The sequence below is a fragment of the Felis catus genome, chromosome A2 (assembly GCF_018350175.1).
Source record: "Felis catus isolate Fca126 chromosome A2, F.catus_Fca126_mat1.0, whole genome shotgun sequence".
Lineage (NCBI taxonomy): Eukaryota > Metazoa > Chordata > Mammalia > Carnivora > Felidae > Felis > Felis catus.
Window position 1 is genome coordinate 26,736,961 of NC_058369.1, and position 15,763 is coordinate 26,752,723.

Sequence of the window (15,763 nt, forward strand, 5' to 3'; positions counted from 1 at the left end):
AACTATTTATATATCTTCTTTGGAGAAATACTACAGTAGCTAAGTCCTTTGACTATTTGTTAATTGGTTGTGTGTATTTATTATTGAGTTGTAAGAGTCCTGTCAGATATATGATTTGTTAATATATTCTCCCATCCTGTAGGTTGTCTTTTCAATTTCTTAATAATGTCTTTTGATACACAAAAGTTTTAAAATTTTAATGTCCAATTTATCTATTTTTAAAATTTTGTTGCTGTGCTTTAGGGTCAGTCATATCTAGGAATCCATTGCCAAATCTAAGGTCATAAAGATTAAGTTCTATTTTTTTCCTAAGAGTTTTATTTAGCTCTTAAATTGAGGTCATTGATCCGTTTGAGTTAATTTTTATATATGGTGTGAGGTAGGGGTCTATCCTCATTCTTTTGCACGTGGATATCTGTCCCAGAACCATTTGTTGAAAAGTCTCTTCTTTCCTAGTTGAATGTTCTTGGCACTCCCATAAAGAAATCAGATGTATGGGTTCATTTCTGGACTCAATTCTATCCCATTAGTCTATATGTCCATTCTAAATGTACCAAACTGTTTTGATTGCTGCAATTCTTGAGGCAAGTTTTGAAATTGGGAAGTGTGAATCCTCCAACTTTGTTCTTCTTTTTCAATATTGTTTTTGGCTATTTGGGTCCCCTTGCAATTCCATATGAATTTGAGGATTGGCTTTTTCATTTCTGCAAAGAGGTCACTGAAATCTTAAGAGAGATTGCACTGAATCTCTAGATCTCTTTGGGTAATACCAGCATCTTAACAATATTGTCTTCCAATCCATGAACATAAGATGTCTTTCCATTTATTTAGGTATTCTCTAACTTCCTTTAGGAATGTTTTGTAGTTTTCAGTGAACAAGACTTTCATTTTCTTGGTAAAATTTATTCCTATGTATTTAATTATTTGTGATGAATATATAAATGAAATTGTTATCCTTAGAGTTTTTGAGATATGAAGTCCTATTAGAAATAGTATATAAAATACCTACTTATATAATTGCTAATTTTTAAAAAAATGTTTATTTATTTTTGGGGGGGGGAATGCGCACACATGAGCTGGGGAGGGGCAGAGAGCAAGGGAGAGAGAGAATCCTAAGCATGCTCCACGTTGTCAGTGCAGAGGCTGATGTGGGGCTTAATCTCATGAACTGTGGGATCATGACCTGAAGCCAAAATCAAGAGCAAGAGTCAGAAGCTTAAATGATTGAGCCACCTAGGCACCCTTAACCTTTCATTTTGAGAGAGAGAGAGAGAGAGAGAGAGAGAGAGCACATGTGAGCGGGGGAGAGAATCTCAAGCAGGCTCCACACCTAGCATGGAGCCCGATGTGGGGCTTTATCCCACAACTCTGGGATCACGACCTGAGCTGAAATCATGAGTTGGGTGCTCAACCAACTGAGCCACCCAGTGTCCCTACAATTGATATTTTAATCAGAATAGTTCTGTGTCTTGATATATAGATATTCATAACCCATTTTTGTGGGATCTACTATTGGCTAGGCACCTCTGCTATACTGAGATCTTACGCCTTTTCTTGCCCTGGGGTGGTTTACTAGGCAAGGGCAATCTGAGTTCAATTCCACTGCAGGAAGGAGTGGGCATGCAGCCTTAAACTGATGAAATCTGATAGGATGAGCACTCACCTGACCTGGAGATAGACAGGCAGAGAAACTCTCAACAGTGTTAATTATTAAAAACACTAAACCATTCCAGTTACTGAGGAAGGCAAACTTGTATACTGTTGAGGAAGGAACAGTCAGAGGCCTGGCCTAGAGTTCCACCTTCCTGACCTCAGCACAAGATACCTCATTTCCATGGGCCTTATTTTCCTCCTCTGTGTAATTAAGACATTGGATTAGATGATCTCTAAGGCCCTTCCCTGCTCAATGAGTCCATTATGGCAAGATGTCAGTATTTCTAGTTTTTTCTCTGGCCTTTGAAGGGATAATTTTCTTCACATTGCTTGACATTCAATAAAGGCTTATTGAATAGAGACAGTGACTGAATGAATAATTGAACAAACAATTAGCCAACCTTTACTTCATTAATTCATCAGACATGTATGACAGATTACCAACACCAGGCCATGTGCTAGAGATAAAAATATGGAGACTTAACCTATGCCCTCAAGGGCTCTCAGTCTGAAATTATACTTTTAATTATTCTATTCTTGCATTTCTCAACACAGAACACATGCCCAAGTGCTGATATCTTATTTTATTTTTTAAGTTTATTTATTTATTTTGAGAGTGAGCACATGCAAGTGAGGGAGAGGCAGAAAGAGAAGGGAGAGAGAATCACAAGCAGGCTCCATGCTGTCAGTGCAGAGCCCCATGCAGGGCTTCATCTCACAAACCGTGAGATCATGACCTGAGCCAAAATTGAGAGTCAGAGGTTAAAGCAACTGAGCCACCCAGGCGCTCCACTGTGATATTTTAGAAAGAACACTGAACTGGGTGTCAGAAGACCCATAAAGTCATCAGTGACAGAGTCTAAGTCCATGCCTAGTGGGTAATCACTTGTTCTTTCCTCTCTCTTTTCTCTCCTCTTGTTCTTCTCTTACCTATGTGTGTATGTGTATATATATATATATATACATATATATATATGTATATATATATATATATTTTTTAATGCAGAATGATACAAGTTAATCAATAATTTAGTCATGCAAATGCTTAAAAATGCCAGTCCATGTCCCCTTGGGAACCATAAAAGTCATAAATTCATTTGAACCAGCATGCTTTACTACTTGTTCAGCATAAGCCATTCCTCCGGGCAAGTGAAAAACTGGTTAATTTCTTGTTTTAGGGTTCTAGTAATTCACTTTCTATTATATTGCACTGTGTAAACAGAGAACAGCAATGGAATCAGGCAACATTGCCTAGCATGGGTGAGTTTAAGAGGTTCTAGAATGAAATGCAGCAGTTTAAATAAGCCAAGGACAACAAAGTACTGAGCTTAAGTAACATTTAATACAATATCTTTAAATAAAATCTCAGAATGGAATGTAAGAAACAGGAAAAAGAGTTTCCTAAGATAAAAGTCTCAATACTATGACTAACAGATCTGTCTTTGAAGGAGAAAATCAACCCTCCCACTACTTTCAGTATGAAAGACAAAGGGACATCCATAACTTATCGAATACAGACATGTTTAACATGGCCAGTCACCAAATCGTGACATTCTTATTCCATGACATGTCTTGCCTTTTTTTTTTTTTTAAGGAGGCTCCAGCCCAGTGTGGGGCCTGAACTCATGACCCTAGATCAAGACCTGAGCGGAGACCAAGAGTCAGATGCTCAACTGACTGGGCCACCCAGGCACCCTCCCCCTGCCTGGGAAATTCTAAAATTTCCCCTCCCACCCTCCCAAGAAGGGCAGTACACTGTAGTAATTAGGAGTATATACTCGAGTCCTAATGACAGGCTTCAAAACCTGCCTTTACTACTTAACAGTTGTGTGACACTGGGCACATTATCTGACTTCTCTGTGCCTAAGTTTCCCTATCTATAAAATGGGGATAATAGTAACATCCACTTCATAGAGTTGTTATGAGCATTAAATTAAGTTCATATATAAAGTGTTTAGAACACCTACTGCTCCTATTAGCACCATAATCATCACTGCTATCACTTCTGCTGCCAACCTCCTTGGCCAGGGACACTCATTTTGCCCCACACTGTTATCCTTTCTCCTCTTTTATCAAATGTCTTCATAAGTATTCTTGTACTGTTTATGTTTCTAGTGTCTAAAATTACACAGTGAACTTTCAGGGAAGGAAATTTGCTCTACCTCTTTATGTCACACAAAACATGCAGCCTAGTAATAGAATATTATATTAAATCATTACTCCCACCCCTGCCATGTACCATACTGAACTCCCTGTTCCTTGAACACATCAGATATATTCATGATACCCTGCCTTTATGCACATACACTCTTTCCTCTTTTAGAAATGCTTTCTTTTCTTGTTATCCATTTTCATTACCTGGGAAATTATTATTTTTCCTTCAGGATATATTTTGGAAATTTATTTCTCTAGGTGAGTATAGACCAAACACTGCTCTATGGATAGATACTGACCCATGAAGTCATTTTCACTGGTCTGTGGTGAAAATGTCAGCCTTTATTCTGAAATTAACACATTCCTAATGTGTGTGTGTGTGTGTGTGTGTGTGTGTGTGTGTGTGTTTAAATGTCTTTTCAATTAATGAAATGATCAGAATAATTGTAGTTTTTCTTTTTTTGTTTGTTTTAATGCTCTGATTTGGCAAATTCAAAAGTTGGCAACCTTATGTCAGTCAATTTTTTCTTAACTTGGTAGGTCTGTGAAATCAAAGTGCCTCTCCAGGTGGCTTTCTCAAATAAGAGGTAAGTGCTCCAGACTCTCCTCCCACTGCTTGTTAAGCCCATTAGTTAAGTTTCTTCCAGGTATAACAATCTACACGTACATGTAAATCTTCCTGAGAGATCCCAAGCTCCTCAAAGCAGAGGCTGTGTCAACCCAGTGCCTGATTACAGGAGGCAGATAAATGTTTAGCATCTACACAATGAATCATAGTTTTTATCTTGTCACATACATTTTTATATTTTATTGGATCTTCACAACCACCTCATAATAATTAATGAGGAAACAATGCTCAGAGATGTTCAGAACTCACACAAAGCACAAAGTTGGTACATGATCACAGCAATGGACTGTGGGACCATTAACCTGTATCTTTGGCCTCTACAATACCAATTTAACTTCTCCAAGATGTACTTGGTTTACACACCATATGCTTTCAGTGGGAATGTAATAGTATTTTGCTTAACCAAGGAACAATTATTATCCTCACTTTACTGATGCAGAACCTGAAGCATAGAGATTGGGTGAGCACTTGTACAAGGTTAAGTCCTGGCAGCTAAGTGAGGAATATGGGGTTATATTCCACAGCACCCTGAACCACAGCATGCCTCCCCAAGTCTATTTGGAACATTTGAGGCAATCTGAGATGCCACATTCATAAGGCTTTTTTTCAGTCCTTCTGAAAAACTAAAAGAAATCATGCCAATGTTTGTTCTTGGAATTTTTTACAGATTACCCATTCATTTTAAAAACTGATTATAAAACAAAATATGTGTATATTGTTCAAAAATACAAATGGTACTACAAGATTATGAGACAAAGTCATCATTCTCTGACTGCTGCCCTCCCTCCTCACTCATCCCCCCAGGCTCGCAATGCAGAGGCAACTATTCTGAAGCCTCAGCAATAGCTTCTATCTTCTGGTACTTATTTGTTTATAAACAGTAGCCTCATATTGGCATTTCTGCACTTATGCTTTAGATAATATCTCTGACTTCCTATTTTGGAAAAAAAAAGATTTAGCACTGTTAAACTACCATACCACCTTCCTTCCCTCCCCACATCTTTCAAATAGGATTTTTCATAATTTTTGGATAACTTATTATTTAGTATGGTACATTATTAAGATTATGTACAAAAATTGTGCCAATAGGCAACTATTTTTAAGGCAAAAATCTAAAAGGTGGACAACACCAAATGCAGGCAAGGCAAGAGTTACTCTTATTCATTTCTGGTGGGAATACAAAATGGTATAGCCACTTTGGAAGACAGTTTGACAGTTTCTTAAAAACTAAACTTACTCTTACCCTATGAACTGGCAGTCATCCTCCTTGATATTTACCCAAATGGGTTGAAAATTTATGTTCCTACAAAAACTTGCACAAGAATATAGCAGCTTCATTAATAATTGCCAAATTTTGGAAGCAACCAAGATGTCCTTCGGTAGGTTAATGGAAAAACAAACTGGTAATACAGACAAGAGAATATTATTCAGCATCAAAATGATATGAACTATCAACCCATGAAAAGACATGGAGGAACTTTTTTAAAAAATGTTTATTTTTGAGAGAGAATGAACGAGCAGGAACGGGGGAGGGGCAGAGAGAGAGAGGAAGACAGGGGATACGAAGCAGGCTCTGCGCTGACAGCAGAGAGCTGGATGTGGGCTTGAATCCACAAACTGCAAGATTATAACCTGAGCCAAAGTCAGATGCTCAACTGATTGAGCCACCGAGGCACCCTGGAGGTTAAAAGGCATATTACTAAGTGAAAGAAATCAGTCCAAAAAGGCTATATGTTGCATGATTCCAACTATGTAACATTCTGGTGAAGGCAAAACTATGAAGACAATAAAAAGACCAATGGTTGCCAGGAATTAATAGGGAGGGAGGAATGAATGGGTAGAACCTAGAAGACAAGGGCAGTGAAACTATTCTGTAGGATAGTATATTGTTAGATACATGTTATTATTCATTTGTCAAAACCCACTGAGTATACACCACTAAGAGGGAATGCTAATGTAAACTATGGACTTTGGGTGATAATAAAGTGTTTATGTAAGTTCATTAATTTTGGCAAATGTACCACTCTGGTATGAGTGGCTATAGCTGTGGAGACTGTGCATATGCGGGGGTAACGAGGACATAGAAATTCTTTGCAATTTGCATTCAATTTTGCTGTGAACCTAAAACTGCCCTTGAAAATAAAATGTTTTTTTTAAAAAGCTGTACACATTTAAGCCATGTAATATGCTATGATTACGTTTCTTTTCTTGTACAACTTTTTGTTTTCCTTAGGGTTGATCACTGTTTTATTTTGTGATAGATTTTTGTACACACCACACATTAATTCTTCCCAAACTCCCTATTAGCACTATAAAATCAAATCAACTTTACTTTCCATGTTCAAACACATCATATTGTATCAGATATATTCTTTTCCTAGAGACTTTCCTCTTGAAAGCCTCCATTTTCCTGCTGAAATCTGGACTGTTTTCTAGATGTGCTGAACAAATGTCATCCTTTGAATTCCTTTAACCACAATTCTGAAAATTCTCTTTGCTTTTCTCTGAAATCTTGTTTCTTGGATCCCACATACTCCTTTTTCTTGATCTACTCCTTATATTTTATGGAGAATATCTTCCAGATCTTTTCTGACAAAGGATTTAAATAAATATAAATTTTTGAGACCTTGCATGTCAGCAAACACCTTTATTTTGCACTCAATTAATTGTTAGACTGGATGGGTGTAAAATTCTAAGTTGAAAGTAATTTTTCCTTATATTTTGAAGGTATGGTTTCAAGGTCTTCTACCATCTAATGTTGTTGTATGAAGTCAGACATTATTCTTATTCCTACTCCTTTGTATGCAACTTCAATTTAAAAAAAATTCTGGAAGCTTTAATAATCTTTTCTTTTTTTCCCTCCTATTCTGAAATTACACAATGGTGACTCTTTTCTTCTTTTTTTTCTTTTTCTGTTTTTGATGAGCTATGTCAATCTGAAAACATCTGACCTTTAATTTTGGGAAATCTTCCTATATATCATCCCTCCTGTTTCCTCTAGTCTCTCACTTAGAATCCTATCATTCTGTTGATGGGTCTCTTGGACTAACTTCTAATATTCTTAACATTTGGATCTTATTTTCAGTCTTTCGGGCTTCTTAAAAATTTTTTTTTTATTCTAAATCTCTGAAGAAAGACAATACAATACAATCTCAAAATAGCTATATAGTTTCTGTGTCAAAATGTCCAGTATACACTCAAAACTTACTAGACACATTAGGATACAAGAACAAGAGAAAAACAGACAACAAAAACAGACCCACAGGACAGACAGACATTGGAATTGTGAGCCATGCCTTTTAAAATAACTTTGCTTAATATATTTGAGAAATTAAATAATGAGATGGAGAATTTCAGCTAAGGAATGGAAACTATAAAAAAAATCTAATGGAAATTCTAGAAACAAAAAATGTAATAACTGAAATTAAGAATGCCAAAGTATGTGTTCATTTATCTTCTTGACAAATATCTAAAGAAATGCCTATCTAGAAGCTCCAAGAGAAATGTAGAATGATTCTAGCAGCACTATTCAAAATGCCTAATATGGACGAATAAATTGTGGTACATTCACACGATGCCATACTATGTACAGTAATTAAATTAGCAATATAGGTGAATCTCACAAACACATTTTACACAAACACATTAAAATACATGTTAAAGAATGTATATTTGGAAAGAATATATACTATATGATTCCACTTAAATAAACTTCAAAAATAGGTAAAATTTATTTAAATTGTTAGAAGTCAGGAGAGTGTGACCTCTCAAAAGAGAGAGGGACATGACTGGGAGGGAATTATGAGCAGGGATTCTAGGATGTTTGTAGTATTCTATTTCTTGATCTGGATGATGGTTACAGAAATGTGTTCACTTTGTGGTAATTCATAAAGCTGCACACTTATGATTTATAAATGTTTTTAAATTATATTAAAGGCTTATAAGATAATAAACTTCAATAAAATACAACAAGAACAAATAACTCCTATTTTATAGATGCAATGTTTTCTTAACTTTGAGAAAAGCATGTATCTATTTCCTACTTTATCTATTTCTTTCTTTCTGTTAGTTCTTGTGTCTATCTAACATGTATCCAATGTACCTGAGTTGAAAAGTTCTCTGGATCAGTTTCTCCAGAGAAGAAATATCCTATTGTTTGCTTGTTTGGAGTTAGAAAGGGAATCTGGGATCCGTTAGCAGTCCATATGGAATTTTAGCCAATTTCCTTGTTTTTAGCCACACTCTTTTATTTCCTGCATTTGGCAGGGGGCTGCCAATTCTTGAGCCCCTCTGAGCTTCTACATTATGAATCTTATTGGTGAATCTCTCTGTAAACCCACTAGTTTCAGCTTCCTCTGCTCTTCTAAGTCAGTTGTCATTCCTCAATCTTACAAAATTTATGAACACACTTTGTCTGTTGTTAGCTACTCTTCAATAATTTTCATCCTGGTGGGTTTATTGCCATTTTTAGTCCTATAATTTTAGTGGGGTTTGAGGAAGGATCAGAGATAAAAACATGTATTTAATATGCCATATTTTGATTTACTCTTTTCCTTATATTTATTTAAAAATATTAATCAGGTTATGATTTACCTCCTATGATCTGATGTAGAATGCACATACATTTCTATAAATTTTGAGGTTTCTTATTAGCTGGGTGCTATTTTTTTAAAAATGAAGTCTTTTGCTTTCTTGTATAGCCTTTTTAAAAAAAAATTTTTAACGTTTATTTTTTGAGAGACAGCATGAGCTGGGGAGGAGACAGAGAGAGAGGAGGTCACAGATTCTGAAGCAGGCTTCAGGCTCTGAGCTGTCAGCACAGAGCCTGATGCGGGGCTCAAACTCATGAACCATGAGATCATGACCTGAGCCGAAGTTGGATGCTTAACTGACTGAGCCACCCAGGTGCCCCTCTTGTATAGCCTTTAAATGGTACATAAGATGAGTGGCTGGACTTCCTGCCTTGTAATCTCTCTGGGAGCTGTTAATGCACTGCTGTGTTTTGTTATCAAATGAAATTTATAGGCACAGTTTCTTGTTCCACAGAGTGAACCACACAAGGATTTCTCAGACACTCATCCAGACAGAGCACAAGTCTAAAGTCTACTTTATACAAACTTCTAAGAAATCACCTTTGCCATCTTATGTGCTACTCTGTTTCCTGGGCTTCTAGAAAAATTGATTTTGTTAAAAATAATCCCAGACAAAAATCAAAAGAAAGCATCAGTATTCTCTCAATACTTTCAGTTGTTTAAGACTATCTTAGGAGAGTTTGTGCCATCTTATAAATTCTGGACAGTTCAGTTATCTGCAGAATATATTTATTAATCATATAATGAATAATCAATGTGTATATTTCCAATCTTTCTAAAAATAATATGAGGAATAACTCAATCATTTTTCTATTTTAACATGATTATTGGAAAATTAATATATAAATGTAATTTCTCCCAAATGAGTTCATGAAATAACCACAGAATAATGAGATAGTATACGTTGGACAATAGCAGAGCTTTTTGAATGTTGACATCTTTTGAACACCCTTGTTAATTTGGTGATTTTACTACATCAATGAGTCCTATCTCCTTAGTTGGAAATAAGACATTTGCTTTGTTAGCCTCCCTTGCACCATGTGACCTAGCCTCTACAAGTCAGACAGTACAGTCAGACCTACAGAGTCTTTGCCCGGTTGCAGTAGCTAATGGGGGTCTTCCTTGGAGCAGTCCTGTGGTGGGAGCTGCATTTGTTTTTGGCTGTAGCCTCTAAGCCTGATTTTCTGGACATCCTTGAGATTCTATGAACTGGCTAATTTCCTTAAATAAATTCTTTTTTCTGTTTCAACTACCTAGACAGGACTCCATCGCTTGCAACTAAGAACCTCGACGGATTCACATGGTAAGTGCTATCATAAACAAACCAGAAAAATAACCACAAAAATAAAAAAGATATCTTTGTGACATTCAGCTACACTTAAACACGTGATTCAGAGTAAAGAATGACATATGCTACAACATGGATGAATCATGAGGTCTTAGGCTAAGTGAAATAAGCCAACTATAGAGAGACAAATACTGTATGATTTTACTTATATAAGGCAACTAAAATAATTAAATTCATGGAATCAGAGTAGAATGGTGGTTACCAGCAGTTGAGGAGGGGGTAAATGGGAGTTACTAATCGATGGGTTTTGGTCAAGATGAATACGCTCTAGAGATCTGCTATACAGCATTGCACCTGTAGTCAACAATAACATGTTATACACCTAAAAATTTGTGAAGAGGACAGATCTCATGTTAAGTGTTTATTCCACAATAACATAGAAAAACCATTTCCATGTACTCATACTATCCAAAGGTGTGTCTAATTTTTAAAAACACATTGGAGAATTTAAAAATCTTGGTAGCAATTTGAACATACCGTCTTTATCAACGGTGTCTTGAGGCTTGCATTTTAAAGTAAAGATCTTCCGTAGCTTACAGTTAGCAGAGACAATAATTCCATCCAATGACTGGAAAACTGCTCCCTTGAATATTTCACTGGTAAATGCTACCAAGTCTATACATAGATTGCACCACTAAAATAAAGGAAAGAAGGGTAAGTACTTTTCAATAATCACATAGGTGAACAAGCCATCTATATGTGGGTAGTCCAGAGAGTGGAGGCAATTATCTGGATCAACTTGCCCCAAAACAACTTTCCCCCTTAAGCAAATCTCTATTTTGGCTTCAGTTTTCTTAAAAATTGCATTGATTCTTCCAAAGAAGTCATCATAATCTAAACTATACATTGGTCATCTGACTGTAGAGTTCTCATTACAAGGCAAGATTTTGACAACTTTGGGAAATAACTCTGGATCTGTAGGCAGTATGTTAGTGGGAAGCTAATTGCAGGTGCGTTAGACCACTTAAATCTTGAAAATCAGGGATAAGTAGCCAATTGTTCCTTCAAGGGGACTAATTTGATCATAATTAGCCACTTATATTTGTTAAAAAAAATCATGGATGAAATTGGAAGCCGGGTTTAAATTGTGGCCGGTGCTGTCTACTTATAACCAATTAACCTATTGTACAGAAATAGATTCTTCTAAAGAATTTGTAATTATGCCTGGTATTTGCCAGTTTTTAAAGTACTCTTTGCAGGGACTAATTTCTGCCCATTAAACAATTAGACTCCTCAATACTTCATCAAATGAATTCTCTAAATGGTCTGACTGAGTTAAAGAAAAGGAGAAAATAATCATTTAGTGAGAAATTAAGACATATTGAAGATTGCAGGACAACAGGAAAAAGAATTTTTGAAATTAAAAGCACAGTAGTATTTAAAGTTGTCTGTACTTCTTTTAAAATATCAGTTTACATAAGGTTCATCTTATTAATCTGTCAAAATTGAAAGTTATATTTATTTATAAAAGAGATAACGATGCTATTTATAAAGGCATATTCTATTCAGGAATGTCGATTTTATTATGAAGGAAAACCTGAGGTTTTTCCACAGGAGAAAAGTAAGACAGATTGCAGCAAGTTACTGATTAAATACAGGAAGATTAATCATAGGTATCTCAAGAGTAGAATTATATTCCCAGGCAATGGGGATGCTCTTGTTTTTTGGGTGAAAAGAAGTCTGGTGGAATAAGAGGTGGGAAGGAGGGCTGACTGTGATGCGGTAATGAGACTCGCTTGACCTGCAGGGTGGTGAGCTCCGGGGAGGTGTGGGAGGTAATGTTGGATGGGCCAGCAAGCCAGGTTCTGGAGGGGCAGAAAGATCAGGAGAACCTTGGACTCCAGAGGGTAAGGTGTCATTGCAGCTCTTGAAGGAGAATGTGACAAGAATGGAGTACTGGGAATTCTAGAGTATCCCTGATGCAGGAATATTTGGGGGTGGGAGGAAGGCTGAGGTAGAGTGGAGACAGACTGAGGCACAGGAAGACTAGTCAGTCCGTCAGTCAGTCAGTCAGTCAGTCAGTCACTTAAGCATGACATGAGGAGGGTCTTGTAGAGGGCTAGTATTGGGGGTGGGATATAAGGGACAAGTCCAGTAGGCATGTCATGGAATAAATGAAACATCAGGGTTTGGTAAAATCCAGGTTATAGGGGATGGTGCTACTGGGGTTTCCAGCTATCCTATAATAATTACTAACATTATTAACATCACCATTGTTGTTATGTGGTTCCTATTCTTAAAAGACTTAAGATTATGTACCAATTGCAATCATTCAGCTAGTCTGTCCCAACAGTAACTGTATTCATCCATTCCTCCTCACAGGTGCTAAGCACAGGTGCTAAGAGAAGTCACTGGGTGTGACTCTGACATACAGAAATGAATAAGAGAGTCCTTCCAGTCTGGGAAGGGAGGCAGACATGTGGCATCTGGTATGAACCGTTATTGCAGAGGGGGCTCAATGTGGGAGGATGGGAAGACTCAGGTAAGGCTTCGTTTTAAAATATTTTAAATGTTTATCTATTTTTGAGAGAGAGAAAGAGAGAGAGAGAGAGAGAGAGAGCGAGCGAGCATGAGTGGGGAAAGGGCAGAGAGAGAGGGAAACATAGAATCTGAAGCAGGCTCCAGGCTCTGAGCTGTCAGCACAGAGCCTGATGTGGGGCTTGAACTCACAGACTGCAAAATCATGAGCCAAGATGAAGTTGGACGCTTAACTGACTGAGCCACCCAGGTGCCCCAGGAAAGACTTCTTAAAAAAAACATTTAAAAAATGCCATGATATTATATGTAAATATAAGCCCAAACAGCAAATTTTATACAAAATGTAGTTCTTGTCATTTCTCCACTCTTCTAATCATACTGTCATCTCTTAACTATTTCTTCTCTCTGTATTTTTAAATAATACCTTTTGATTTATCAATTTTAGACATTATGTACTGTTTTCCTGTTATGGTAGATAAGACTTGTAGTTCACTTAACACTCTACTTCCTCTACTTCATCCTCCATAGGTAATTATCTCTCCTTTCTTTTTTTCTTTTTCCTCAAAATTAATATTCTATGTTTTCCTTTTTGTGACTATGTAAATACTGTACACAACTAAGCCAAGTGATGCTCTATGATTACCTTTCTTCATGCAACTTCTTTGTAATTCTAGGGTTAATGATTGCTTTTAAAATTATCTGCTTTATTGCATTTGAATCCAAGTTTTCCTATATCTAGGAAAGGAAAGGCTTGGAGGTGACATTTGAGTTTGGTTTTGAACAAGGAATAATAGTTTCCAGGTCCAAGGTGACATGGGAACATGCTGGTCATTTCTTCTCAGGGCCCTGCCCTTTATTCCCTACTTCTGTGAACCCTCCTACTGGCTGCACCTGTATACCCCATCAGACTCCATCAGCTTGGCTTGGGAATTGGTGTCCACTTTCTTCAAAAACTCTGAGTCCCAGGAAACCAGGCCCTTACCCATAACACACTTTTCTTATCCATCATAGTCAAGCTGCTTTTATTTCTTCTGCCTGGATTCATGCATCATAGAAAGTACTCAACAAATAATGATCTGCATGTGTATGTGCATGATGTATGAAGACATACATATACATACATGCCAACACACATACTTTCAATCTTTCATTTTATTTTTCTAAGGTTTTATTTTAATTCCAGTTGGTTAACATACAGTGTTACATTAGTTTTAGGTGTACAATATGATGATTCAACACTTCCATACATCACCCGGTGCTCATCACAAGCGCACTTTTTAATCCCCATCACCTATTTCACCATCTGGTAACCATCAGTTTGCTCTCTATAGTTAAGAGTCTGTTTCTTGGTTTGCTCTTTTCTTCCTCTTTGTTTGTTTCTTAAATTTCACATATGAGTGAAATCATATGGTATTTGTCTTTATCTGACCTAATTTTGTTTAGTATTATACTCTTTAGCTCCATCCCAAGTCACTGCAAATGGTAAGATTTCATTCCTTTTTAATGGCTGAGTAATATTCCATCACACACACACACACACACACACACACACACACACACAAACACACACACACCACTTTTTCCCCACTTTTTCTTTATCCACTCATCAGTCAATGGACACTTGGGCTGTTTCCATAATTTGGGTATTGTAGATGATGCTACTTTAAACACTGGGGTGCATATATTCCTTTGAATTACTTTGAAGTATTTTTGTATTCTTTGGGTAAATACCTACTAGTGCAATTTCTGGATTGTATGGTAGTTCTATTTTTTAACTTTTTGAAGACCTTCATACTGTTTTCCAGAGTGGCTGCACCAGTTTGTATTCCCACCAACAGTGCAAGAGCATTCTCCTTTCTCCACATCCTTGCTAATATCTGTTGTTTCTTGTGTTGTTGATTTTAGCCATTCTGACGGGTGTGAGGTGATATCTTATTGTAGTTTTGATTTGCCATTTCCCTGATGATAAGTGATGCCGAACATCGTTTCATGTGTCTGTTGGCCATCTGTCTGTTTTCTTTGGAAAAATGTCTATTCATGTCTTCTGCCCATTTTTTGTAACTTGGATTGTTTGGTTTGGGGTGTTGAGTTGTATAGTTTCTTTATATTTTGGATATTAACCCTTCATCAAATATCATTTCCAAATATCTTCTCCCATTCTGTAGGTTGCCCTCTAGTTTTGTAGATTGTGCAGACCTTTTAATTTTGATGTAGTCCCAATAGTTTATTATTGCTTTTGTTTCCCTTGCCTCAGGAGATATACCTAGAAAGAAGTTGCTATGGCTGATGTCAAAGAATTTATTGCCTCTATTCTCTTCTAGGATTTGTATGGTTTCAGGTCTCACATTTAGGTCTTTAATCCATTTTGAATTTATTTTTGTGTTTAGTGTAAGAAAGTCCAATTTCATTCTTTTGTATGTTGCTGTGCAGTTTTCCTAACACCATTTGTTGAAAAGACAGTCTTTTTCCTATTGGATATTCTTTCCTGCTTTGTTAAAGATTAATTAACCATATAACTGCCAGTTCATTTCTGGGTCTTCTATTCTGTTCCATTGATCTATGTGTCTTGTTTTGTGCCAGTACCATACTGTCTTGATTACTACAGCTTTGTAATATAACTTGAAGTACAGATTTGGGATGCCTCCAGCTTTGCTTTTCAAGATTGCTTTGACTATTGGGATATTTTGTGGTTCTATACAAATTTTAATATTCTTTGTTCTAGTTCTGTGAAAAATGCTGTTGGTATTTTGATATGGATTGTATTAAGTGTGTAGATTGCTTTGGGTAGTATAGACATTTTAACAATATTTGTTCTTCCAATCCATGAACATAGAACATCTTTCCATTTCTTTGTGTCACCTTCATTTCTTTCATCAGTGTTTTATAGTTTTCTGAGTACATACAGGTCTT

General features: G+C 36.5%; 1 protein-coding gene across 23 annotated transcripts in view; it reads right to left on the reverse strand.

The window, feature by feature from the left end:
- The window catches only part of CFAP20DC (CFAP20 domain containing), a 246,747-nt gene that overhangs the window by 127,439 nt on the left and 103,545 nt on the right, over positions 1-15,763 (reverse strand). For all 23 annotated transcript variants that reach the window (XM_045051767.1, XM_011279970.4, XM_023249889.2 and 20 more), the window contains one exon: positions 10,853-11,009. In XM_045051767.1, coding sequence (XP_044907702.1) covers positions 10,853-11,009 — 157 coding nt within the window. The remainder of the gene's footprint in view (positions 1-10,852; positions 11,010-15,763) is intronic.